Raw genomic sequence first — 27,051 nt, forward strand, 5'->3', positions numbered from 1 at the left:
ACAGTAAACCAGTGTGAACAAGCCCTACATCAGTTTTTAAAAAATCATACTATTCTTGGCAACCTTGAAATTGTTAGCTGTGAGAGTTAAGTGAATGCAGGTTTTTTTCAAAATGTGGTTTCAAAGGGATGTGGGAACAGTTTTCATAAATAATACTCCTCCACACACGCTTGCTTTACTGTAGAAGAGTTTTTCTCTCTGTCCCCCCCCTTGCAAAAGAAGAGAGATGCTGGGGCCACTGCTTGTGAGCAGGTGGAATCTCAGTATGTGTAACTCACAAGAGACTGGGCATTACGCTTCCACCACACTGTCCTCAACAACACACAGCAGCAGCCAAAAATAAAGCCTCAGAAAACCTTAGCTGTTATGTGCGCATTTACACGGCTTCACCTGAGACAGGCCCTTAACCAGCAGACTCCTCAAATGTGATCTCCACACGTTCCGGTGGATGATTTTCCTGAATTTATATGAATACATCCTGCAATATGGACCTAGAAATTGCATTGCCTGTGCTGAGCCAGCCGCCCCCTCTCCTTTCTGCTGATGTTGATGCATCCCCTGCTGTTGGAGTCATTCCCTGAACCCCCCTCCATGCTGCGAATATTACCACAGCATCAGCCAAGGACCCAGTTCTTGCCCATCTTCCCAGCTGGCTGTGAGGGGATGGCCATTAGAGAAGCTTGAGGAGAAATCCATACCATGGGTATGCAGACAGCATGAACTATCAAGGCACAATGGATGCCTCCTCTGAGGAAACAGCCAAAGATCCTGTCTGAATATTTATTTATTTATTATTTGATTTATATCCCACCCTTCCTCCCAGTAGGAGCCCAGGCCGGCAAACAAAAGCACTAAAAACACTTAAAAACATCATAAAAACCTGTTGAGTATTATTGTGCTCCCTATTTAAAAGGGTTAATGCTACAGAGAGGCCTCTCTAGTATTAACCCTCTAAATGCCATACTTTCTAATCCCCCCCTCACCACCGCCGCCTCCTCAAGAAGAGTTGCTTTCATGTTCGCAAACCCCTCTCCCCCGCCGTGGCATGAGAAAGCAAGGGGTCACTCTGTCTCTTCTCTGTCATGTCAGAGCACATCCTGACAGATTCCTGGTGAGCCCTTGCAGCCACATGTAAAACCTCTGGTTTAGTCACACGCCTTAGGCATCAAATGTGATCTTAGAAAACTGTTCAACAGTCCCCTTTCTGTTTTCTGGCCAAGTACATCCCTGTAACCGCTGAAGGAGCTCAGCTGTCTCCTCACAGACTCCGGTAGTGACAAAGGGGCACCCTGACAGCTGCTACTCAGTGCTGTAGCAACAAGGTACGACTCAGACTCTTCACGCAGCTGCAGTATCTGTTGTGCTTAGGCATCTAAAGAGATGTGCAATAAAAGGATCTATACAACACATACCTGAGGTTCCTGTCAGAGCCCTTTCATATATCAGGCAAGAAATTAATGTATTTTTTGTGAGCTCAGTGCTGCTCTAATCTCTCTTTTTATTCCAAGCAATGCTATCCAATGGGTAGAATTTAAAGCAACTTTCACCTGCTCAGTTTCACGATGGCAAAGCAAATCCTTCCTTAATGTAGGCGAGTCCAAGCTTCCCTGTTAATTTCTGTTATATTTACCCTTTAAATGTCCTCCCACCTTCTTGTTAAACACTTTAATAGAACTGAAAGAAAGCAAAAGTTAGCTAAAATAAACAAAGATGGCATGGAACTAAATTCTACCTTGACAGTATGTGAGAGGATTGGGACCAGCAAGTGGACTGCAACCCTAGTGTCCTAGTTCCTCACCCAGAGTCTCCGCCTTCACTTCCACAGTAAAATCCAGGCTTTCATAGGCCACTTGGTGTTCTCCAATGACACCTGCCAAGGTCTGGGGCACCCTCTCCCTCTGGGCAAACAGAGTACTCATACACGTGAAGTATTAGTTCCCCTCTATTCAGCACTGGTTAGGCCTCATCTTGAGTACTGAGTCCAGTTCATTTCTCCGCGCTTCAAGAAGGATGCAAACAAACTGGAACAGGTTCAGAAAAGGGCAACAAGGATGATCAGGGGACTGGAAACAAATCTCTATGGGAGACTGAAAGAACTGGGCACGTTTAGCCTGGAGAAGACTGAGAGGAGATATGATAGCACTCTTCAAGTACATGAAAGGTTGTCACACAGAGGAGGGCCGGGATCTCTTCTCGATTGTCCCAGAATGCAGGAGACGGAATAATGGGCTCAAGTTGCAAGAAGCCAGATTTCGACTGGACATCAAGAAAAACTTCCTAACTGTTAGAGCCATACAACAATGGAACCAATTACCTAGAGAGGTAGTGGGCTCTCCGAAACTGGAGGCATTCAAGAGGCAGCTGGACAGCCATCTGTCGGGAATGCTTTGATTTGGATTCCTGCATTGAGCAGAGGGTTGGACTTGATGGCCTTATAGGCCCCCTCCAACTCTACTATTCTATGATTCCCACTGCGTTGAGACATCATGTGTGGGAGGCTCTACATGATGGGCATCCTGGCATAATGCAAATGGAGGCCCTTGGGTGTAGCTAGTGTAGTGGCTCAAGATGGACAGCGAGATTGAACCGGTCCAGAATCAGCATCCCCCAGGCTCTGCTTTGTAGATCTCCCTGGCTTCAGCCCCAAATACCCAAAGTTCCTGTCCAAATGGGATCCCTTGCTCGCATGGTATCCAAAGTGCCTGGAATGCTGATGTTCCATCTTTGAGTCTTCCTCCTCCTCCAGACTCTCTTTCTTCACTTCCACCATAGAATCTGGCTTTTCATGGGCCTCTTGGGTTTCTCCACTGATGCCTTCCAAGGCCTGGGTCACCTTTTCCCCCCTAGGCCGCAGCCTGGCACCAGTCAAGGTGGACAGGAAGTCTTTAGTGTTCTCAATCCTGACTGGGATCGAGGCAGCGATGAGTTTTTGTCTCTGTGCCTAGGGCCCTATGTTGTCTCCAGGAACACCTGCCACTAGGCTTCCCACCCTGCTGGAGCCCCTCATCTGGTTCCTGCTTAATTTCTTGTGGATCTGTCCCAATCAAATGGTCCCAAACTAAGCAACATGGAAGTCTCTTCTTCCACCTGCTTCCAAATTCTCCTCCACTTTGCTTCCCGCCAGGTCCTCCCTTGTTATTCCTGATCCTGAAAGGCAAAGGAATTCAAAATGTTAGTAAGAGCCAAGTGATGCCCTCCCCAGAAAAAATGCTGTGATAGCCTTTTTCAGAGCTTCCATCAATCAAAGGATGATCGCTTTGAGATTGGAGACAATATTTATAATAATAATAATAACAGCAACAACAACAACAATAATAACAACAAACAACAACAACAACAACAACAATAATAATAATAATAAATTTTATTTTTCAGTCGCCTATCTGTCCGGGTTAGGGACACTCTAGATGACGAACAACAAGAATAAAACAATACATATATATATAATAACATCATCAAATTTTAAAATTAAAAAACCATGCTTTAATTCATAAATTACTCTGTCTCAATCTTGTAGGCCTGCCTGAACAGCCAGGTCTTCAAGGCTCGGCGATAGCTGGACAAGGAGGGAGCATGTCCGAGATCAAAAGGGAGAGAGTTCCAGAGAGTGGGGGCCACAAAGAAAATGCCCTCTCTCTGGTTCGCACCAGCCTGGCTGTTCTCACAGGTGGGACCGAGAGAAGGTCTTGCGAGGCTGATCTTGTCAGGCGGCATAATCGGTGATTCTGGAGGCGTTCCTTCAGATATACTGGGCCGAACCCGTATAGGGTTTTAAAGGTCAGCACCAACACCTTGAATTGGGCCCGGTAGACAACTGGTAGCCAGTGAAGATCTAATAACACTGGGGTAATGTGATCCCAGCGACGGCTATGCGTGATCAAGCGTGCCGCCGCATTCTGTACCAGCTGTAATTTCCGGACCGTTTTCAAGGGTAACCCCACGTAGAGCGCATTGCAGTAGTCTAAGCGAGAGGAGACCAGGGCATGTATCACTTGGGGGAGCAGATGACCAGGAAGATAGGGTCGCAGTCTCCGTATCAGATGTAATTGATACCAAGCTGCCTGGCTCACTGCTGTAATCTGAGCCTCCATGGACAGCTGGGAGTCAAGAATGACCCCAAGACTGCGGACCTGGTCCTTCAGGGGCAAATTTACCCCATTAAGCATCAGGTCAGTAATTCCTAATTTCCTTTTATCTCCCACAAGTAATACCTCAGCCTTGTCGGGGTTCAGCTTCAGCCTATTCTCTCCCATCCATCCACTTACGGATTCCAGGCACTTGGACATCTATTTAACCACAGCAAGCCTTTCTGTTCTAAGATAGTGATTCCCAAACTTGTTTCCCCCACAGACCACTTGAAAATTGCTGAGGGACTTGGTGGGCCACTTAATGATTTTTCTGCTGGTGTAGCAATTGTCATGTGCTGTGGCTAGGTGTAGTGTGGTTTTTAACAGTATTTTTATTACTGCTTTTATTTCTTACATTCTCTTTTGTTGCATTATAGTTTGCATTCCATGGAATTCAATTAAAAATCAATATGAATATTTAATGTGGGCATGCCACGGACCACCTGAATGAAGCTCACGGACCACTGGTGGTCCATGCACCACAGTTGGGGAACATCGAATCTAGGGTGAAGGTAAGACTGGTTGGTAGGAGATTGGAGGACAGGCTGACTTTTTAATGGAGGAGAAGGATACCATAAATAACTCACCTTGAAGCTTTCCAGTTGCGGTTCTCCTCTCCGGGAATGTACCTTACCAAAGGCATGTGCCTGCTTTTTGAGAGAGATCTGTAGATGAGCCCTTCTTCTCATCATATCCACAGTTCCCGTATTAGATCCTCAGAGCAAGAAACACAAGAGTGATAAAAATGGAGCAATCAGCATTTTAGGCAGTAGCTGCTTTCTGCAGTGCTAACACAGGACTCAGATAAGCACAAAAGCTTCTCACAGGCAAGCACAACTGAGGGCAGTTAACAGCCATGTTGTGAAGTTATTTGAAATCACACTGCACTGAGACCCCATATTTTCGGAGGGGAGGAGAGGTATTGCATTCATGTCCTGCTTGTGGACTTCTCAGAGGCTTGCTGATTGACCAGCGTGGGAACAAGTTGCTGGACTAGAATCGCCTTTTGGTCTGATCCAGCAGGGCACTTCTTATCCTTTAAATTGGAGTGGCCAGAATTGAACCTGAGATCTTCTGCATGGAAAGCATGAACTCCCCAATGAACTACATCCTCACAGTTGACTGCACATAATGGAAAGGAACCAGATGGGACGTCTCTCAATCCTTCCAACCTCCTTCCTCTCTCCAGCCAGCCGCGGATTCCTTGCCTTTCCTGCCGTTTCTCTCTTTCTTCGCCCCTTTTGCATTCAGGTCTCTCCTTCATTGCTTTAACTCACCTTGAAGCCTTACAGCTCCCCTCTTCGGGAACAGGCAGCAACTACTCCAAACCTGGGAAAGAAAAGGGAAAAAATCAGTTCCTCCTTTCTCTCAACATCACCAGACAGGATGAGGTCATCACAACTATTTTCATTCTTTCTGATGTCATCTCTAGGAACTAGAACTCTATGGTTTTAACCCTTTGGAGGCTGTCATTTGGGCTGTCTGATCATAAGAACAGTCGGGCTGTTCGATCAGTCAAGGCAGTGGCCTATCTAGTTCAGCATCCTGTTCTCACAGTGGCCGACAATATGTCCCTGGGAACCCCATAAGCAGGACGTGAGCGCAAGAGCACTCTCTCTTCCTGTGGTTTCTAAGTGCATGTGGGGCAATGCCCCCCTAAACCCCCACCCCCCAGGCCTTTCTCTATTTCTTACATTCATATTCATACGTTACCTCACGTCCCTGGGAATCTTCAGATGTCTCAGGCTGTCTCCTTATTGTTTTCTTTCACGTGAAGATGGGTTCTGAGCTTGTGCAGATCTTGCAATGCAATCTGAACGTTACACAGTTTGTGGTAAGGCCTGGAGCAGGGAAACCTTTTTTTATTGTTAAGGCCCGGGCTACATTCCCTACAGAATATATGTCAAGAGTCACATGCTGGCGCTGGGCAGGGCTGGGGTCAGTGGTAGGCAGGACTGAAGCTGGAAGTGGGCAGGGCCTAATAAAAAGTAGGCAAGACCACCTTTCTCTCTGTCTTTCTGCCGCCTGTTTTCTCTGTCTCCTCCTTTCTGCCATCCCCTTCTCCTTCTCTCCCTCTCACCAACCAAAAGGCTGCCGTGGGAAAGGCAGAGCACTATTGCCAGCGGGCTGACCTGTTAGTCGCAGAGGGCTATCAAGTAACATGTTTACATCCGCACTCTTTCGAGAAGGGAGCATTAATACTGTAGTAGAGTACTTACAGGGACAACTTTGCAAAACATGGTCTTTTGTCACTTGAAAAGCTTCTCCGAGTATTTATTTTTAAATCAATTACCTGATGCTTTTTCTGACACTTTTTCTTGACAAAAATAAAATAAAATGGCTCCTTCTTGCCAACTTTTGTTGTCCTGTATTTCTTTCTCTCTGCTAGGACCTCTATTTCTCTCTTGGGTACCACTTGGTCTTCCTCTCAGTTTACCCTCAAGATCAGAATACATCTGGAGAGAAAAATCACACCTAGAATACCTACCCCCTAGAATCCTGGTTACCCCCGCCAAGCATCCTGGGAAATGTAGTCAACAGAGTCAGACTACTCCTAGAAAAGTCTCTGTTGCAGGCAACAACTACTTAAGAGATCAGTGGCACTTTGGCTATTTTCTTTTTCTGTAGCACCATTTGTGTGCATGGTGCTCTATTAGAATGGTGGGGGATCTGCTTTAGCCTGAGGGCCGCATTCCCTTCATGGCCACATGCCATGGTGAGTGGGGCAAGCCGCAAAAGTGGACAGAGCAATGAATGTACACTTTGTGCAGTAGGCTAGTTTATGCACATACTCACATACCCCTCTCTCACCTCCATCCAGGCAAGCAAGAGCCGTTATCAGAGTTCAAGGTCACATTCGTGCCAAACCAAAACACTCAAGGAGGGTGACAAGGAGGACAGAGAGGGGTGTGGCCTGGGGATTGGGGCAGGGAACCAATCAGGCAATGCATAAGCAAGGGGCACTGAGAAACAAGCTGACAAGGGAGCAAGTGAGAAACCCACAGCAAGGCACCAGCAAGGGGAGCACAAGATGTCAGCCATCCAATGGAGGGGAGGGTTAACCACTTAAGCATATATGAGCATAAGAAATGCACTGCTGGATCAGGCAAAAGGCCCGTCTAGATGAGCACTGTTTCCCAAAGTGGCCAACCAGATCCTTATAGGAAGCCCATAAACGGGGCCTGAACCCAACAGGCCTCTCTGGCTCCTGATCCCCATCACTGGTATCCAGACAGGCATAGTGCCTCTGGAGATAATAGTCAATCATCAGGACTAGTAGCCATTGGGATCTTTCTTGAATCTCTCTAATCCTTTTCATTTCATCATCCCTGGTGTAGTCCTGAGGAAAATCACTCCCTAATGCCCATCTTTAGCCCCAGAAGGAAACTTCCTCGTTTCTTTGGAAATGAGTGTTTTAGGTCTGACACTACGGAGGACTGGAGGAGATATAATTTTCAGAAGACACAATAATTTTCTTTGTTTTACTTTTCGAGATATGTTTTAGATGTTTGTGTGTTTGCCACCTTCAGCTCCTTTGGAAGGAAGGGCAGGATATAAATTTAATAATTAAATAAATTTAAGGAATAGATAAGTAAATAAATGTAATATTGATGGTTTCTTCTGCGGGTTTTTTTTGCCTGCTCCTCATAAACTGGCAAAATCAAAGAGATGCCAGGTTTAGCAGTTTGTAGTTCCATTTGTAACAAAAGTCTAAACATTTTTGAAAAGTAATTTTGATTTGTAATTATTGTTTGAATGTACTTTTAATATACCAGACATGATAATTTCATGGACAAACCAAATTATATATAATACGTTTTATGTTCCTATAGTAACAAAGTGAATTTTGACCTGTAAGGGTGCTGAAAAATATATGTAGTGTCTTTCCAATTTTCCAAAATGTTCTTTACTAGAAAAAAACTTGTTTCTTCCCATGGCTTCAACTTTTCTGCAAATTTTACATCTCTACTGCAGTGTGATTTCAAAGAACCTCCCAGCAGTGGCTGTTAATTGCCCTCTATTTTATAGAAATCAAAAGCTTTTCTCTTTTTTAAAATAAAAAGTGAGAGGTGGCCTCTTCTGGCCCACATGCCCATATATCTACATATGGTATGAGGAACTTTTGGCCCTCCAGATGTTCTTGGACTACAGTTCCCATCATCCCTGCCATTGGCTATGCTTGCTAGGGCTGATGGGAATTGTAGTTCAGCAATATCTGGCAGACCAAAGGTTCCCCACGCCTGAGCTACATTTTGCACGGTTGCCAACTTTATTTTCTGTGAGGGACTCTTGCGCTTGCCTGAGGCAGAATCCTGTGTGAGCAGAAAGAATCTACCACTTAAATCCTAAATAGGGAATACTTTTTATCACTCTTGCATTTCTTGCTCTAATTGTTGATTATGTCTTATTGCAGCTGTGGATACGATGAGAAGTACTGGGTGCAGAATAAGACACACCCCGAATCAAGATTTTAAGCAGTAAAAAATATTGTCCGATCAACATAGCTATGCAAAAAAAGACTGTCCTGGGAGGTTTTAATTAAGCCTTCACCAACCTGGTTCAAACTTCAGTTTAACATGTTCCAGATGTTTTCTTCAGACACCCAGGCTGAAAAGCAAGGCATCAGACTTTGTGGAAGTCGCACTTTATAACTCAGAAAGTTTTGCTTTTTAAACCCAGATATTTACTTGCAATCTGGGGCTGCTCCACATTTCTGGTGATGAAGGGGAAATTCACTCCTCATATCCTCAGAGGCACCCCCCAGAGAATCCTGGGAACTGTAGTTTGTTTAGGGTACTAAAGAGTGTAGTTCAGGGATGGGTAAGCTACGGTTCCCAGGATTCTTTGAGGGAAGCCATGTGTTCTAAATGTGCTTTAAAGGTATGGTATATATGCAGCCAAAGACTTAAAGTGCTGCCATCCCTCTCTCACTATTTGTCCTGCTGGGAAACATGGTTACCTGCAGCCCTAATAAAAACAGCTGTCACGAGATTAGATAAATTCATGGAGGATGTTATCAGTGATTACTAGCCATGATGCCTATGTTCTCCCTCTACTGTTGGAGGAAGTATGCTTCCGAATCCCAGTTGCTGGAAACTGCAGGAGGAAAGAGTGCTCTTGCGCTCAGGTCATGCTTGTGGGCTTCCTGGGGGCAATTGGTTGGCCACTATGAGGATGCTGGACTAGATAGCCTTTGCGTGTGTGTGGCTCGCTTTAATCCAAACCTAAAGTTCCAGCATGTACTTGAAGCTGTCCCACAAAATAGCATAGACTGGACATGGACTGCCTTCAAGTCGACTTATGGGTGACCCTATGAATAGGTTTTTCATTTGGTAAGCAGTATTCAGAGGTGGTTTGTCATTGCCTCCCTCTGAGGCTGAGGAGGAGTGACTGGCCCAAAGTCACCCAGTGAGCTTCATGGCTGTGTGGGGATTCAAACCCTTGTCTCCCAGGTCGTAGTCCAGCACCTTCACCACTACACCACAGTGGCTGGTGACCCCAAGACTAAAGAAACTTGCGGGCAATTGCCTAAGCAGCACAGTAGGTGGCAGTCATGGGATTGGTTTTTGGTTCTTCGTAAAACCTGAAGAAGCTTCAGAATATTTCAAAGATGCAAGAAACAGCTGTGCCAAAACAAAACAAAACAAAAATTAGAAAAGCTATTTTTGCAAGAGCACAATTGCTGCCTACTTTTTAATAATGTCAAAGTGCAAGGAGAGTCACTGGGAACTGCTGGAACTCCCAAAAAGCCAAAGGAAGCAGCACCAGGCAGGAAAAGAAAAGGGGAAGCAGTTCCACGTGATTTCTGGGCAGGCATTGCAACAAAATATATGAAGATGGAGCTGACCAGCTAGGAAGAAGGATTTAGAAGTGCTAAGCATCGGAGGATGGTCCACTAGGAAAAGTGGGGCACTGCCTCACCTACATCAGCCCACCTCCTGCCTGCCTGCCTGCCTTCTCACGTACAGCAACCAATCAGGAAGTATCTCTGCCTGTCATTGGCTTTGGCTTCACTTACGGTTAAGTATCCCTGCCTGCCTCCCTACCAGTCTCAATGGGCACCGGCCACCACTGGTGCTATGGATGCTGGAATTACAGGTGCAACCTCACGATGGCTTTGCTCAGATTAGTTGCCCCATGGGCCCCTTTAAGATCATGTAGCATATTGTATTTTCAGTCCCAAATATCCCTTCCTGGATGTAAGATTTCCTCAGACTCTCTCCAACGCTGATTTTGTTTAATTGGATTGAGGAGGATATTTCTGCTGAACAAAATCCCTGATGAAAGATACCGCTGATAGCAGCTAATTCTGCAGTAGCACAGCTCCATATTCCATTTTAGATGGAGTTTGTTAGTGATCCTATTGCACACTTTGCATAGGGAGAACCACATTTTCGGAGGAGAGGGGAATCCCGTTAGACACCATCCAAAGCTATCCCTAGGAGTTAACATCAGGCAAGCTCCTTTGCTGTGATGTTTTAGACACATGCTAAAAACTTCTTTGCCTTGGCAAAAAATTACGGATGTAATTTTATTATGTATGCTTCTTTTTAAATTCTCTTGATCTTCTCGATATTTTTTATAACTTTATTACATCTACCTGTTTTTCAATGTTGGTTTTATCTGCATTTTTAAATCAATGCTTATACTCTTCTTTTGTAGACTGCTTAAACTATTTATTGTGTTATTAAGCGGTCTATAAATGTTCTTAAGTTAACAAAATAAAAAATAGCTATAGGCACTTCCAGACAGTCACTGTTTTCAGGGTGGGATTCAGTTACATACCGCCAAATTCAAGTTGTGTGGTTATAGTTGATTGCGAAGACTTGTGCAGCAAACCCACTTTGTAAAAAGATCAGACTTTTCGTGATAAGGAAAATGATGGGCAGATGCACTGGAAAGTGTTGGATAACACTTGTTTTGACACAACATCCCTCACCACAAACAAATCAGAATACATGCTTGTCAAATAGCTGACATTGTCTAACCTCCCCGGAGACAAATCAGGACAAATGCTCATCGAATAACCCGCATTGTCTAACCTCCCCACAGACAAATCAGGAGGAATGCTCACAAAATAGCCAACCTCGTCTAACATCCTCACAGACAAATCAGTACGAATTCTGAATAAACACATTGTCTGGAAGCACCCTGTAGGACCCGCTCAGCTGCGGACCAAGCAGCTGAGGGGAGGGGAGCTTGTGGATAGAATCTCTTGTCATTCCTTGGCGACTTCTCTTGAGGATTCTCTAGATGATATCCTGTCTCAGCTTCAGCTTGGAATGCAGTTGGGTTTCTTCCAGTTCCGTGACTCTGAGATAAACGAAAGACTTAGATAAACAGGATGAGATCTGGAAGAGACCAGCTATATTACTGTGGGGTGGGGAGGGTGCTTTGAGGAAAAGCTGGAACTCTTCAGGAGCAGAGGTTAATACATGAAAAGCTGTAGACAGATGGTAATGCAGACGGGCATCTTTGTTGCTGAAGTTAAAAAAGCAGCTGGGCAGAGGAATGTATCAAATAGCAATTAAACTAGGGGGGAAATATCTGGGGTAATAGTTTAAAACTGGGGCTGAGTTCTTCCTAAAGTGTCAGCCATTGGCTGAGCTTCCTTAATGTCACAGAGAGAATTTAAGTTGCCTTATACTCAGAGCTTGGAAGATTAATTTTAAAAAGTAATAAATTACAGTTACAATTACATGGCCCAAAAAAGTAGTAACTACTGTTACAATTGCATTTGCTCTGAAAGTAACGGATTGCTTTTTCTCAAAAGTAATCACTACAATTACATTTCAGTTGCTTTTTAAAAAAACGCCTACAAGGTGCTGGCTTTGGCTGCTGCGCATCTAAGTAGTCTAAAACAACATTAAAAATAAACACACACATACAGAGGTAGTAGAATAATTCTTTTTATCCATAAGATAGCAATGGTGGTCTCTGCACTGGTAGGGGAGGTAGGTAGGGGGCTGAGGGGGGGGGAAGTTGGAGCAGGGCCAACTGGAGACACAACATGTCACACCATACCTGTTGTTTGTTAAGGGTGCTGGGAATTGTAGCTCTGTGATGGGTAAACTACAGTTCCCAGGATCGTTGGGGGGGAAACCATGTGGCTTAAATATATGGTGTGTACGCAGGCAAAGCTAAAGATAGACACTTGTTTATTATTAAATTTATATCGCATTCTTCTCCCCGAAAGCAGCCCAGGGCAACACTGAAACAACAGGCTCATTCTGTGTCCACTGACGTTCACACTCTGTAGTCTTACACACAAATCGGTCCAAGTTGTCATGACTCTGGGATCCAGCAGAGTGGTTCAACAATCAACCCCTCTTCCCAAGGAACTCTGGGAGTTGTTGCTGTGTGAGGGGAATAGGGGTCTCCTAACAACTCTCACCCCCCTCACAATCTACAGTTCCCAGGATTCTTTGGGAGAAACCATGATTAAAGTGGAATAATAGTGAAAGAAAGGCAGGGCCGGTGACAGCCTGCCCTGGCCCCCTGCTCCCAGCCCCCCCTCCCGTACAGACCGTGTGGGACTGTTCCACCTACCTCTTGTCTCTTTCTGTGAATGCCCTGCACACTGGGCGTGCAGGTTACTGCCATCAACCAAGATGGCGGTGGAGGCTTCTCTAAGGGGCTGATACCTCTACTGCCATCTTCATTGATGGCACACATGCCTACCATCAATCAAGATGGCAGGAGGGGCATCAGCCCCTTAGAGAAGCCTCTGCTGCCATCTCGGTTGATGGCAGCTGCACACACAGCATGCAGGGCATTCACAGAAAGGGAGGGAGGTAGAGTTGGCGGGCGCTGCAGGCCTGCAATCTATAGGAAGGGCTGGGAGCTCCATCTCTGCAATCTGCGGCAGGGTCGGGAGTCGACCCTGCCAAGGATCACAGAAGGGGAGTGCTGCCCCCACACCCTAAGGAGGGGTTCTTCAGGGGCCCTCGGCCAAGGCCCAACCTGGCCACCATTTGGCACCAGTCCTGAATAAAGGTATGGTGTGAATGTGGTCCAAGAGAGAGACTGTGAAACAGAGGAAGAGTGCCCATCTTCATGCCAGAGGGTTGGCCCTTTAAGGCTCTGCAGAGTTCTCTACAATGGGGTGGAACCTGAAGGAGGCAGTCTGGAGACAGAGGCACAAAATACCTCGTCCGCTCCCAACTTTGTTGGAGCAAGTTACTCACTCAGAGCTGTTTGAGGTCCAGTAAGCCAAAGTCTCAGACCAGATCATGACACAAGCCAGTGGAGTGACATAATATAAAGAAAATAAAAGAAGCAAAAGGTAAGGCTGCTGTCCTACTGCTCGGCTTCCAGAATATGCTTTGCTGCCATATACGTATGTATGGCCTGCAAGGAAAGAGCCCTGCCCGCACTCAGAACATAGGGATGGTTTTGATAGGCTTAACAGGGCTCCAAGAGGAAGGCAATGGTAAACCACCTCTGAATACTGCTTACCATGAGAACCCTCTTCATAGGGTCACCCTAAGTTGGCAACCCACCAAAATGTACCAACAGGGGCATGTGGGGCAGTAGTTGTTGTTGTTATGGGCCTTCAAGTCGACTGCGACGTATGGCGACCCTATGAATCAGCGACCTCCAACAGCATCTGTCGTGAACCACCCTGTTCAGATCTGGTAAATTCACGTCTGTGGCTTCCTTGATGGAATCAATCCATCTCTTGTTTGGCCTTCCTCTTTTTCTGCTCCCTTTTGTTTTGCCCAGCATTATTGTCTTTTCTAGTGAATCATGTCTTCTCATGATGTGTCTAAAGTATGATAACTTCAGTTTCATCATTTTAGCTTCTAGTGACAGTTCTGGTTTAATTTGTTATAACACCCAATTGTTTGTCTTTTTCGCAGTCCATGGTATGCGCAAAGCTCTCCTCCAACACCACATTTCAAATGAATTGATTTTTTCTCCTATCCGCTTTTTTCATTGTCCAACTTTCACTTCCATCCATATAGATGGGAATACCATGGTCTGAATGATCCTGACTTTAGTATTCAGTGATACATCTTTGCATTTGAGAACCTTTTCTAGTGGTTGCATAGCTGACCACACCAGTCCAACCGCCTTTTGATTTCTTGACTGTTGTCTCCATTTTGATTAATGACTGTGCCAAGCTATTGATAATCCTTGACAAGTTCAATGTCCTCATTGTCAACTTTAAAGTTACATTAATCTCCTGTTATCATTACTTTAGTCTTTACTCCCTCCAGTCTTCATACCTCCTTCATCTTTCCGCTTTCCTGCTTTCCGTATGATATGTTCTGCATATAGATTAAACATATAGGGTGAAAAAATACACCTCTGTCTCACACCCTTTCTGACTGGGACCAAATCAGTTTCTCCATATTCTGTCCTTACAGTAGCCTCTTGTCCAGAGTATAGGTTGTGCATCAGGACAATCAGATGCTGTGGCACCCCCATTTCTTTTAAAGCGTTCCATAGTTTTTCATGATCTACCCAACTGAACTCTTTGCTGTAATCTATAAAGCACAGGGTGATTTTCTTCTGAAATTCTTTGGGCCATTCCATTATCCAACATATGTTTGGTACCTCTTCCCTTTCTAAATCCAGCTTGGACATCTGGCATTTCTCACTCCATAAGAGCCTTTGTTGTAGAATCTTGAGCATTACTTTACTTGCATGGGATATTAAGTTTGATCGTTACTGCCTTCCCTGGGATCCCCTTTCTTTGGAATTGGGATGTAAATTGAACGCTTCCACTCTGAGGGCCATTGTTTTATTTTCCATATTTGTTGACACATTTTTGTCAAAATTTGGACAGATTCAGTCTCAGTAACTTGTAGCAACTCTATTGGAATGCCATCTGTTCCTGGTGATTTGTTTCTTCCAAGAATTTTAAGAGCAGCTTTCACCTTATATCCTAAAATTTCTGGTTCCTCATCATACGGTTCCTCGGTGAATGAATCTGTCATCCTTGCATCTCTTTTATATAGTTCTTCAGTGTATTGCTTCCATCTTCCTTTTATTTTATCTCGGTCAGTCAGTGTGTTTTCCTGTTGATTATTCAACATCCCTATTCTTGGTTTTAATTTCCCTTTAATTTCTCTAATCTTTAGGAATAGGGCTCTTGTTCTACCTTTTTTGTTGTTCTCTTCTATTTCTATACAATAACTATTATATAGTTCTCTTTGTCCCTACGTACTAGTTACTGTATTACTGCATTTAGGGTTCTGACCATGTTTCTATCTCCTTTTGCTTTTCCCTTCCTTTTCTTTAACCATTTTAAGAACTTTGTCAGTTATCCATTGAGGTCTTTTTCTCTTTTTAACTAGAGGTATTTTCTTTTTGCATTCTTCCCTGATAATGTCTCTGACTTCAATCCATAGTTTTTCTGGTCCTTTATCAACTAAGTTTAAAGCCTGAAACCTGTTCCTTATTTGTTCTTTATATTCTTCTGGGATATTATTTAAATTGTATTTTGGCATTATGAGTGCTTTGTTGTCATTCTTTAGCTTTATTCTGATTTTCGATACGACCAGTTCATGATCTGTACCGCAGTCTGCTCCTAGTCTTGTTTTTGCAGAAAGTATGGAACTTCGCATCTTCTGCTACCAATTATAGAATCAATTTAGGAATTATAGAATCAATTTGACCATCTGGTGATGTCCACGTGTACAGTTGTCTTCTTGGTCGCTCAAAAAATGTGTTGGCGAGAAACAAATTATTGGTTTCACAGAATTCAATAAGTCTTTCTCCTGCTTAATTTCTATCTCCTAAGCCCATTTCCCCACAATTTCTAGTTCTTCTCTGTTCCCTACTTTTGCATTCCAGTCCCCCATGATTATCAGAACATCTTGTTCTGGTGTGTGATGAATTTCTTCCTGTACTTCTGTGTAAAATCTCTCCAATTCCTCCTCTTCTTCATTTGCCGTTGGAGCATAGACTTGAGTGATGGTTATGTTAATAGGTTTCCCATTAAATCTCATTGATATAGCTCACTCAGACCTTGCGTTATAGTTCCTAATTGCTTTTGCTACATCACTTCTCACTATTAAAGCAACCCCATTTCTTCTTAATTTCTCATTTCCTGCATAAAATGTTTTCTATCTGCCTGATTGAAAATGTCCCATTTGCATCCATTTAATTCACTCACACCAAGTATGGTAATGTTGATACGTTCCATTTCTTGCTTGACAATTTCTAACTTTCCCTGGTTCATGCTTCTCACATTCCATATTCCTATTGTGTACATTGTACAACTCTGGACTCTCCTTTTGCATCTGTGCACATCAGCCTCTGGGCTTCCTTTCGGCTTTGACCCTGCTGCATCATTAGTCATAGTGCTATACGTACTTGTCTGTTGTTTTTCCCCAGTAGGTTGATGAGTGCCTTCTGTCCTGGGGGTCTCATCTTCCAGCACTATCTCGTGTTGCATTTTGGATACTCTGTTCATAGGGTTTTCGTGGTAAGAGGCATTCCGAGGTGGTTTACCATTGCCATCCTCTGAATCTGGTTGCATTTTAGTCTGGTATCTCAGGTTTGACCATTTCACCTTGGGTGCCCCTGCTAGGAGTCTAGCCTCTTGGTCTAGACTCCTGACGGCATTGTTCTCAGCTTCTTTGATGCTCTCAGACCCCCTCACCATGTTAAGGAGTGCATCCTAGAGGAGAAAAGGAATACTAGAATTGCCTCTTGGTCTGATCCAGCAGGGCTGGATACCTTCTTCCCCTGGTACCTTCTTATGCTTTAAATTGGAAGGACCAGGACTGAACATGAGACTTTCTGCATGGAAAGCATGAACTCCACCAATGAGCTACATCCCTACATTCGACTGTGCATAATTGGAAGGAGCTAGATAGGCACAAGCCTCCTGATTTGGAGGAGTAGGTCTGGGACGTCTCTCACTCCTTACGCCCTCTTTCCCCTCTCCAGCCATGGATTCCTTGCCTCTCTTGGTGCTTCTCTCTTCCCTTCCTTGCTGTAACTCGCTGTGAAGTCTTCCACTTGCAGCTCTTCTCTCTGGGAATATGCAGCACCTATTCTACAGCAAGAACAGACCTCCAATCCCACCCTCCCCACCAGTTAGGAAGAGGTCATCACAGCAGTTTTCATGCCCTCTGATGCCATCTCTAGGAGCCAGAACTCTGTGGTTTTAATGCTTTGGAGTCTGATCTTTGGACCATCTCGCCATAAGAAGAGCCCTGCAGGATCAGGCCAGTGGCCCACCTAGTCTAGCATCCTGTTCTCACAGTGGCCAACCAGTTGCCTCAATGGGAAGCCCACAAGGAGCACCTGAGTGCAAGAGCACTCTCCCTACCTGCGATTCCCAGCAACTGGCCTTTAGAAGCAGATGGTATATACTGCCTCTGACATAGAATTGAATCATAAACAAACAGCCACTTAACAGTCTCTCTCTCTCTCTCTCACACACACACACACGCACACACAATTAGCACAAGCACATATCCTCCCCCCCCATGGCATAGGCTTGAGCCGAAAGGAGGGTTTTTTCAAGCTTAAATGTGACTGTGTTTTCAGCAGGTAAGGGGGAGTCGCAACAGAGGAGGGCAAAAGGTTACCTGTCTGCCACTACCCCATCATTCCCCAGCTTTGACCCCCCCACATACACAGCCTCTCCCACCATCGCCTCAACAGTTAGGCTTGTGGGGAGAGAGACTCCCCTTGATTTCAATACGAGCTTTTTAAAAGCAGGGCAGAGCCAAGGAGGGGAGGCTGTGGCCAGATGAGGAGGCTCTCACATGGTGGTGGTTTTGCACCTGTAACCAAGCCTAAGCATATGCAACCGCAATAACCAGGCCTTGCTTCCCTGTTGACCTTTGGCGCCGCTGCCTTCGCTGTTTACCCAGCATTGCATTGTGGGTTGTAAGCTCCTCTGGGCGGGGACCTGCTCTCTTTTGTACTCTGTAAGGTAAGGGTGGAGAACCTCAGGCTGGGGAGCAAATGTGGCTCTCCAGGCCTCTCTGTCTGGCCCTCTGGACTTTCACCAGATGAAACCCCCTCCCCAGCCACACCCCTCATCGGCCCACCTCCAGTGTTTTTGTCTGGCTGGGATGTGATCTTGAACTCTGATAATGCCTCTTGCTTGCCTGGATGGAGGTTAGAGAGGGGTGCGTGTAGAAACTGCTGCACAAATAACATTTACATTCATTGCACTGCCCACATTTGCCTCTGGCCCCTTCACCATAGCATATGGCCCCCCGAGGGTTGCCCAGAAGGCAATGTGGCCCTCGGGCCAAAACAGATGTCCCACCATTCTGACAGAGCATCATGCACTGATGCTGCTACATAAATAGGCGAATTTCCACACATCTGAGTTGTTTCTGTTGCAACAGAGACTCCTCTAGCGCTAGTCTGACTATGCTGACTACATCTCCCAGGATCCTTAGGGAGGGCAAGCGGGGGGAGAGAACAGGATTGTAAAGGGTAGGGAATCCAGGTGTGTTTTTCTAGGCCTGCTTGTCTTTCATTTGTCTCTTTATTTTAGAAGTTATTTGGTGTTGCACAGAGCAGAGCTTGGAAAAGTTACTTTTTTGAACTACAACTCCCATCAGCCCAATCCAGTGGCCATGTTGGCTGGGGCTGATGGGAGTTGTAGTTCAAAAAAGTAACTTTTCCAAGCTCTGCGACAGATCCTATCAGCTTTGCTAATGGTGGGCTAAAGAAGAGATGATAACACGGGGAGTCCTTGCTGTTCCAATCCCATGTCATTCAGAGAACCTGTTTGGGCCCTCTTTGACTGAGAGAAGGGACTGTGTGGCCTTAAGGTCAATTGAGAGAGAGACCAAGTAATGCCCAAGAGAGAAATACAGAACTTGGCAGGAAAAAAAGTGCAGGACAACAAAGGTTGGCAAGAGAGAACCATTTTATTTTTGTAAAGAAAAAGCATGTGACAAAAAGATTATATTTTGCAATGTTGCCCCGTAAGTGTTCTGTCACAGTATTAATGCTCCTTCCATGAAAGGGCACAGATGTAAACCCCCCTCCAAGAAGGTAAACGTTGAAACAGGTTATTTGATGAGAAGGACAACATAAAGTGTTTGTAACATTCCAGTGGTATATATCCTAAGGAGCAACCTTGGCATGTAGAAATTTATAACCACATTGCATCTATCCGCACACACACTAAGGTCCACTGAAAATTCACATCTGAGCTTAAAGATATAAAAAGAAACCACAATAGAAAAACAGAATCTAAGTGACCAAGAACTGCTACAGACCCACCACCATCTCTGGGTCACTGAGGTCAGCAGAAGTTCCAGCAATAAAGGTTTTTGAAAAATAATTCCTCTTTTAAGAGCAAGAATTTTCTTAGAGCCCAATAAAGGGGGGGGCTGGGTTGCAAAATCCAGCGTTTGCAAGTAGAGAATATAAGATATAAATATTAACATACATCATTTTACTTACTCATAGAAACTACAATAGCGCAAATTCAGTATGTTACATTGCAGTTGTTCAGGCTGTGTATTAACACTGGGATTTGGTTGTAAAAAGCAGCGATCATGACATACAATTGGGCAACAACACACTCCATTTGCATCACATGAACATACAGAATACTGTCTCCACCTAGTGGAAAGACCACATGTGAGCTTGCTTTGGTCTATTGCTAAATATGAGTTGGGGGAGGAGTGGGCACATACACACATAACCCATCCAGAGTTTATTTTTCTGACTCATTATTTTCAAACAGAAAGACAGATCCAATTGTAAACCCCCCCCCCAAACTTCAAAGAGAGTGCAATCCAATCCACTGTAGGTTGTATGCTTAATTCTGGATCAGCTTTCCTACGGACCAACTGTCTTGTATGTCTTGTATGAATTAAGTCTGTTTGTTAGCCAACGCACAATCCCACCACTGTGCTCAAACATAGAATCTGAACCTTTACAGCTTTCTTTGCATAGAATGGAAAGCAAAAGGAGAGCTGTGTGTCGTCAACATGTTCATGGGATCAAATCCCCAAAAGACCTCTCCAAGTGGTTCCATGTTGATGTTAAATAGTACAGGGGTCAGTATGGAACCCAAATGAACCTCGAGGGCATTGGCCACGGGGCCTCATCTTCTGGGATCTGTCAGATGGAACCACCACGGCTCAGTGGTACAGCAGCTGCTTTGCATGCAGAAGGTCCCAGGTTTGGTCCTGGCATCGCCAGGTAAGGTTGAGAATGACTCCCTGTATGAAACCCCAGAGAGCCGCTGCCAGTCAGTGTACCGTAGACAACATTGACCAATGGTATGACTCGGTATAAGGTAGCTTCCTATTTCCTTCCATTTCCTCTTCCAGACAGATGCCCAAGAAGGACGCTTTGGCCAATGGTATGGAATCCACTAAGTCCAAAAAGGATGCACCTCCACAAGTCATCCACTAAGGTAGTCCCCAAACCAGACCTGCACCCGGATTGGGATAAATAATGTGTCTCATTTCTATTTCCCCCCCTAAAAGCCCTTTTATACAGGACTCGAGGAAATCCCACTGAATTGGAATGGACTGAAATAACCATCAAAATAACGATAAGGCAACGTTACATGATTCTATTGCTCCTGGAGTTCCCTGAGTTTTGGAAGGAGAATGGTAAAGACTTTGCATAGAAGTGCTTGCAGCTTTCCTCTTTGCTTAGCCTCAGACATTGTGGATTGAACAAGTAATAGAAGCAAAGCATTGATTTCAGCATAAAGTTGATTCTTCATTGGCATTGCTCTGGTCCAAGGTTTCCAAAAGCTCTCCCGAAGGGGCTCAGTTTATCTCTAACCGGATCTCGGCCTGGACAGGAGCAGAACTTCCTAAAAGTACAATCCGAGAGAGTCATATAGGGTAAGTAAGAGAGCTTATACCAAAAGATATATAAGACCACTTCTTCTAACTGGTTATAACTTTAAGTTTTATGTTAGCCTTATCTGGGGTCTGCTGTGGGATACGTGGGTGGGAGTAACCCTATTGAGTTCAGTGTGATTTACATCTGAGTAAATATGCATAGAATCGCAGGCTTAAGTTAACAGAAAGCTAGGGCTGTGCCAAAAATTTCAAAAAATTATTTTTCAGAAGTTCTTTGGGTAGGTGGGAGCAAAACAAACCCATCACAAAATTCAGGGTGGATTTCTCCATAATTCTGGGGAGGGGGCAGAGGCTTAGTGTATGGATCCTTACACCTTGACCAGGGTTTTTCCCTGTGCCACTCACAGCCAAAATTCCCATGCCGCTCACAGTGGCACAAGGCAGTCCTTCTCCATAACTTCCCACTACTCCCACTTCCTGGAATACCCTTGGCAGCAACGCCAAATCATGCCACACCATGTTGCCCCCAAAGCATCTTGGGAAGTATGGCTGGTGGGAAGTGGGGTGAGGATTAACGCACAGGTTTCTGCCATCTGCACTTCTTCTTGAGACCCAGAAAAGTAAACAGTAAACCTCAACCCAAAAAATTCAGAGAAATGGTTCCTCTCCTTGCCCCCAAAGAAAACTAGTCCACATTTTCACAGAGGGAGAATATACAGGAAGAAGGTGGAGATTTCAATCCAGTCTTATAAATAGCATTTATATCCCACACTTCCCGCTAAGAGTTCACAGCAACACACACACGGATTCTCCCAGACATGGGCCATATTTACGCTATTCATTTATTCCACTTTATACAGTCCAGGCTTCGCCCAAAGAATCCTGAGAAGTGTAGCTTGTGAAAGATGGTGAGAGCTGTTAGGAGAACCCAGTTCCCCTCATAGAGCTACAATTGCCAGAGCGGTTTAACAGAATCCCTCTTCCCAGAGAACTCTGGGAATTGTAGCTCTGTGAGGGGAATAGGGGTTTCCTAACAACTCTCAGCACCCTTCACAAACTACAGCTCCCAGGATTCTTTGAAGGAAGCCAGGACTGTGAAGTGGAATAAATGCATGGTGTGGATGTGGCCTATATGCTCTTCCAACCTATATCTTAGGTTGCAATCACACTATTTCGTCTGATGGAACCCAGTGGGGGCCACTGAGAATGAAGCCCGCCTCGATCTGCATACACCCCAAGGCTGGCTCTAGGTTTGAGGGGCCTTGGGCAAGGTAACCTCTGATGGACCCCCTCATCCACATCAAACTCTGGCATGCCTATCTGGTGGAGAGTAGCAGTGGTGGTGGCAGCAGCACTTTCAACAGCATTCCAGAGGAGGGAGCACTCCAAAGCTTTCCAAACTCGGCCAGGTAGTTGTGTAGCTGCCATTTTAATTTCCAGAATACTTACCAATAAATCTGAGGTTTGTTTGGAGATTATAAGATGCCCTGTGGGGGGGAAACACAAAGGAGACAAGATGAGGCACATTGGAGGTCTCTAGTTCTGGCTAGCATTGAAACGAATTTCAGTTTTGTGGCAGCCAAAATCTACTGCCTGAGGAAGCCATCTTACTAATGGTAGGTCTAATGGTGGGGCCCGCCTTGGTCAGCTACAGAAACAATTCAAGATTATCGGGATATCAAGTAGCATCAAGTAATATTCTGCCAAAGACTTGGCAAATGCCACAAAATGGAGTAAGCCCAAGACCGCAGCTCCTTAGGACTTACCACCAACAGTGAAACATCCTGATTGCATGGTAAAACATGCAATGGATCCATCTTGGCCTGCAACAAGACAAGAGGGGAAGACTTGAGGTTCTTGGACATCTCTCGGACTGAAACAAAAACTGCTTAAAAGGTTTCTTCAAAATTTCTTTTTTTGATCTGAGGACCACATGCCAAAGTGGGTGTGGCTGAAGTGCAAAAGTAGGTGGAGCCAAAGCCAAATGGAATATATTAATACATCTGATGGGCAGAGCAGTTCAATCCCCCAATCCATTGTGTGGAGGGGGGTGTTGTATAGGCAGAGGTGTCACTCTATCCAGCCCTGCCTGGTTCTACGGGGAGCCTTGCCAGTGAAGAGTGCCCCAATGTGCTTGCCCAAATGATAGATGGGCTTTACCACCAGCGGTATCCCCACCAGTGATAATCAGCAGGAACCCCTGAAATGGGGCATTTTGGGAGTAGGCAGAGCTAGGCTACAACAGAATCATCTGGATCCAGAGCCAGCCTTGCTGCCTTCACATTATTTGCAATCAGCCTGATCTGGGCCTCTTTGCTGCACCAGCCGGGAGCAGGCAGAGCAAAGAGGAAGTTTTTCCACACACACACTGCCTGCCCTGGCTGGTGTGGGTCAAAGGGGAGATGCGGGTCAACCTCTGTCTTGTTGCCAGGTAGCTGCAAACAAAACTGGCCTGTTTGGAAGGGCTGTTTGTTTGCACTGACCTTTTATTTAATGAGTGTATGCACAAAGTTAAAAGGACCGTTTTAAAAATGTAGTATTTCAGTGAATCCATATAAGAGGTCAATTTTAGGAACCATGATGGGACAACATTGAACTGAATTGTCAACTGTTTAAAGAAGACTGCTTTCATTCATTATGTGTGTGCATGCAGAACAATCCTATGTAGCCCTACGTATATGCAAGCCCCACTGAGTTCAGTGAGGCTTACTCCCATGTAAGTGGGCACAGGCCTGCAGCCTTCTATCCTGCGTATTTGCAAGGAAGGCGGATGGGGAGAAAAACTGTGACTGGTTGGCTCTTCTACTGTGAACCCTGGCTCTGCCTACCATTAACTGTCCCATCAGTACCAAAAGGCATCAGCCTCCATTGCCCCCCCCCGCTGGCCTGCTCTTGTGATTTTCTCTCCCCTCCCCACAAAAAATTACTTCCTCATTGAGAATAGATTGGAGCGCTCCTTCCTGCTTTTTGCTCCTCAGCGGGGAGGGAAATTGCTAGACCAGAGAAGACAGCAACGTCCTAGGACACCAGAGCAGAGAGTGCTGCAATCTACCCCTCCCTGATGCTGGTGGCTGTGGCAGTCAATTCAATTGGGGGTTGGCAGGCATTTTTAAAAACCTTAATGGATTCATCACCCCTGCCCACTAGGGATGGAGGAGAAATTAAATTTAGTTCGTATTTCAAGCCAAATTATCAAATTTGCAGTTTCTGAAACAATATGCGAAATGAAACATAGGGCTCATCTACACGGGGATTTACTGTGGGTCTGGTGCTACTCACATCCCCTTTTAATTTGCACGGTTCACATGACGTTACTGGCAAACAGAAGCTATCACAGTTTTCCCCCTGTATATCTGTACTAAGCCAATCCTCTGATAATATGAAAAGGGAAGGAACAAATGTCTGCACTCCGGATCTCTAGTGCTTGCAGATGCTTTGCTCCAATGCTTTTAGGTGGGTGTGTGAATCGTTCCCCTCTCCACACCCCCTCCCTCCCCTCCTCCCTTCATTCATTTCAATTCCTGAGGGCCAAAGAGAAACATCCGGCTCTCTCTCCCATTCTGCTGGGATTTTTATGTTGTTGCAAATGTTAGTCAAAACAGAGTACAGAAATGTGTTTATTAGGATAAATTCGCACTAAAATTCTGGAGAATTTTCATAAGGATTTTTTTAAATCACAAATTGCTGCAGAAATGAGGAGAGATGAATTTAAGATTGGATACATGAAAAACTGATGGAACCATCCCTACTGCCCATCCTAAGACTTACCATCGACTCTGAAAAGTAAAATACGGAACTGCCGGGGATCCACCTTGACCTACAACAAAATAATGAGGAGACAACTTAAAACACATACTACACACACTCATCTGTAGAGTTGGAATGATTTTGTTCCAAAAATATTCTCATCAAAATTCTCCTTTGCAGATTTTGGGAGGCAATATTCTCTTAAGGACTCATATATTCTCCAAATAATCTGTTTTTATGATGTTTTAAAGTGTTTTTAGTGTTTCTGTTTGCCACCCTGGGCTCCTGCTGGGAGGAAGGGCGGGATATAAATCAAATAATAAATACATAAATAATGGATTCTCCATTTAACCCCCAGAGCTCAGTCATTTCCCTATTTATTAGCTGGCTATGGATGTTTTGCAATATTTAACTGTTGACACGCAATAACATTTAGTACTTGACGGTGCTGACAACGGATATGCAATGGTATTATCATGGCAATATCTAGGGCTATGTGCACACTAGCTGTTTCAAAAGCAGCAAGACTGCTCTTGTCTGGCTGCAGTTTGAAATGTATTTGCCCACGGCTGGACACATCTCCTTTCCCCACTACTGATGTCAGACCTTTTAGGACTGTTCACAGCAAAGTATTGGGCCAATTAATGTCTTGGCCTGAGCCTACTGCAAAGTGTTTCCATTGGACACACCTGAAATGGCAATGGGGGTTGATGACCAATCAGTTTTGAAGCCTGTGCAAAACTGACTTCAAGGTAAAATGTAATCGATCTCCAATTTCCCAGGTTTTGGAGTAAAAACGGGTGGAGTTTGACTAATGTCGTGTGTCTCCCATTTCACAAAACACAATTGGGAGACGTGCTGAAACCAATACAACCACAAGTGTGTCTTCAGCCCAATTCTCAATGCCGGGGGTAAGGATCCTGCATCCATTGGAATAAGTTAATATGAGTGAGGGGAGTCTAGAGGGAGATAAGGTCAAGGAGAGGTGAGGAAAAGGTGGGGAAAGCCAAAATGGGTGCAGGGGTGGAAGGAGGAGAGACAGCCTTCTCAAGTATCAGGTCAGCCAGTGTTCAGGGGAGACTGCTCCATTGGGGCAAATGGGGCTCTGCCCCACCAGCCTCAGCCTGCCCTCACCCAGACTCCTCCTGCCTGCCCTTCTCGCTTACAGCCAGTCCAGGGGGTGGCCCTGGCTGCCACCTTCCTCCTCCTCCTCTGCCCCAGTGTTGCCCTTGTAGAACTCATCAGGGAGGAGGATGGGGGACAAGATGAGAATTAGTGGACTCTGCCTGTCACTGGCTCTGGCTCCGCCTACTCTTGGGCTCCCTGCCTTCCGCCCCACCAGTCCCCAAGGGCACCAGATCCACTGACTGCTGACACCTGATAATGCAATAATCACAGTGAATTTCAAACCTATTAGCTCCAGAATTTTGAAAGAAAGAAAATACATCTGAGTCGTGGAAACGTCCTTCATTAGAGTGGTTCCCTAATTCCCTAGACCTTGCTACCAATTGTGGAATGTAAAGACTGCATCATAAGATATGCAGGAAATACAAGTCTCAGCAAAACCTTTAATTTTTTTTCAAAGAGTCTTCAAAGAGCCTACCACTGGCTCCAGCTCTGCCCACTGCCAGCATGTGGCCCCTGGCATATTACCCTTGAGGGAATGTGGCCCTTGGGTAAAAAGGACTTCCATCCCTTCTTGAGGCCTTACCACAAACTGTGCAATGTCCAGATTGTATGGGAAGATATACAGAAGCCTGGAATCCATCTTGATCTAAATAAAAACAAGAGGATGACAACTTGAAACATGCAAAAGACCCCAGAGTTGGAATGAATTTGTTCTACACGTTCTCTTTTCCAATTATTATAAAAAATATTCTCTGGTTGTAAAACTATTACCACCCAAAGGTGAGTTTGTGGTTATTATGAAGTATGGAAGTATGGACTGCCTTCAAGTCGATTCCAACTTATGATGACCCTATAGGGTTTTCACGGTAAGCAGTATTCAGAGGGGGTTTCCCATTGCCTTCCTCTGAGGCTGAGAGGCAGTGACTGGCCCAAGGTCACCCAGTGAACTTCATGGCTGTGTGGGGATTCCAACCCTGGTCTCACCCAACACCCAACACCTTAACCACTACACCACACTGGCTCTCTGTGGTTATTAGCACAGTAGTAAAATACTTAATAAACAGCATGAAGAAAGGCCTGCCCCTGATCTCAGCTTCCCCAGACTTACCGCTAACTATGGAAAGTCCTAGGTGCGTATTACAATATGCCACAGTATGGGATTCAGGTAGACCTGCAAGAAAATAAGGAAATAAATGAGGTACCTGAATACCCTTATACCCTTAGTGCTCACTAGAGTTGAAAGACATTTGCTCAAAAACTCTTCTCCCCGCACCCTGAGTAAA

At 45.0% G+C, this 27,051-nt stretch overlaps 1 protein-coding gene and 1 long non-coding RNA gene across 14 annotated transcripts in view; one reads left to right on the plus strand and one right to left on the minus strand.

Moving 5' to 3' along the window:
- Positions 1-6,029, minus strand: part of LOC133375369 (uncharacterized) — a 32,867-nt gene extending 26,838 nt beyond the window's left edge. For 4 of the 13 annotated variants that reach the window (XM_061606954.1, XM_061606965.1, XM_061606956.1 and 1 more), the window contains exons 1-2: positions 4,715-4,803; positions 1,799-3,147 (exon numbers count right to left, since the gene is read on the minus strand). In XM_061606954.1, coding sequence (XP_061462938.1) covers positions 1,799-1,919 — 121 coding nt within the window. In that variant the 5' untranslated portion in view covers positions 1,920-3,147; positions 4,715-4,803. Of the gene's footprint in view, positions 1-1,732; positions 3,148-4,714; positions 5,518-5,840 lie in introns of those variants that run through there. The other 9 variants (XM_061606968.1, XM_061606967.1, XM_061606955.1 and 6 more) reach the window with 7 other exon arrangements.
- Positions 6,030-9,865: 3,836 nt separating this feature from the next.
- LOC133375379 (uncharacterized) lies at positions 9,866-26,457 on the plus strand. The gene is made up of 3 exons (XR_009760194.1): positions 9,866-10,147; positions 20,564-20,932; positions 26,226-26,457. It is a non-coding gene; the product is annotated as an uncharacterized LOC133375379 (long non-coding RNA).
- Positions 26,458-27,051: the final 594 nt, after the last annotated feature.

Source organism: Rhineura floridana, unplaced genomic scaffold (genome assembly GCF_030035675.1).
Source record: "Rhineura floridana isolate rRhiFlo1 unplaced genomic scaffold, rRhiFlo1.hap2 scaffold_19, whole genome shotgun sequence".
NCBI classification, from domain to species: domain Eukaryota; kingdom Metazoa; phylum Chordata; class Lepidosauria; order Squamata; family Rhineuridae; genus Rhineura; species Rhineura floridana.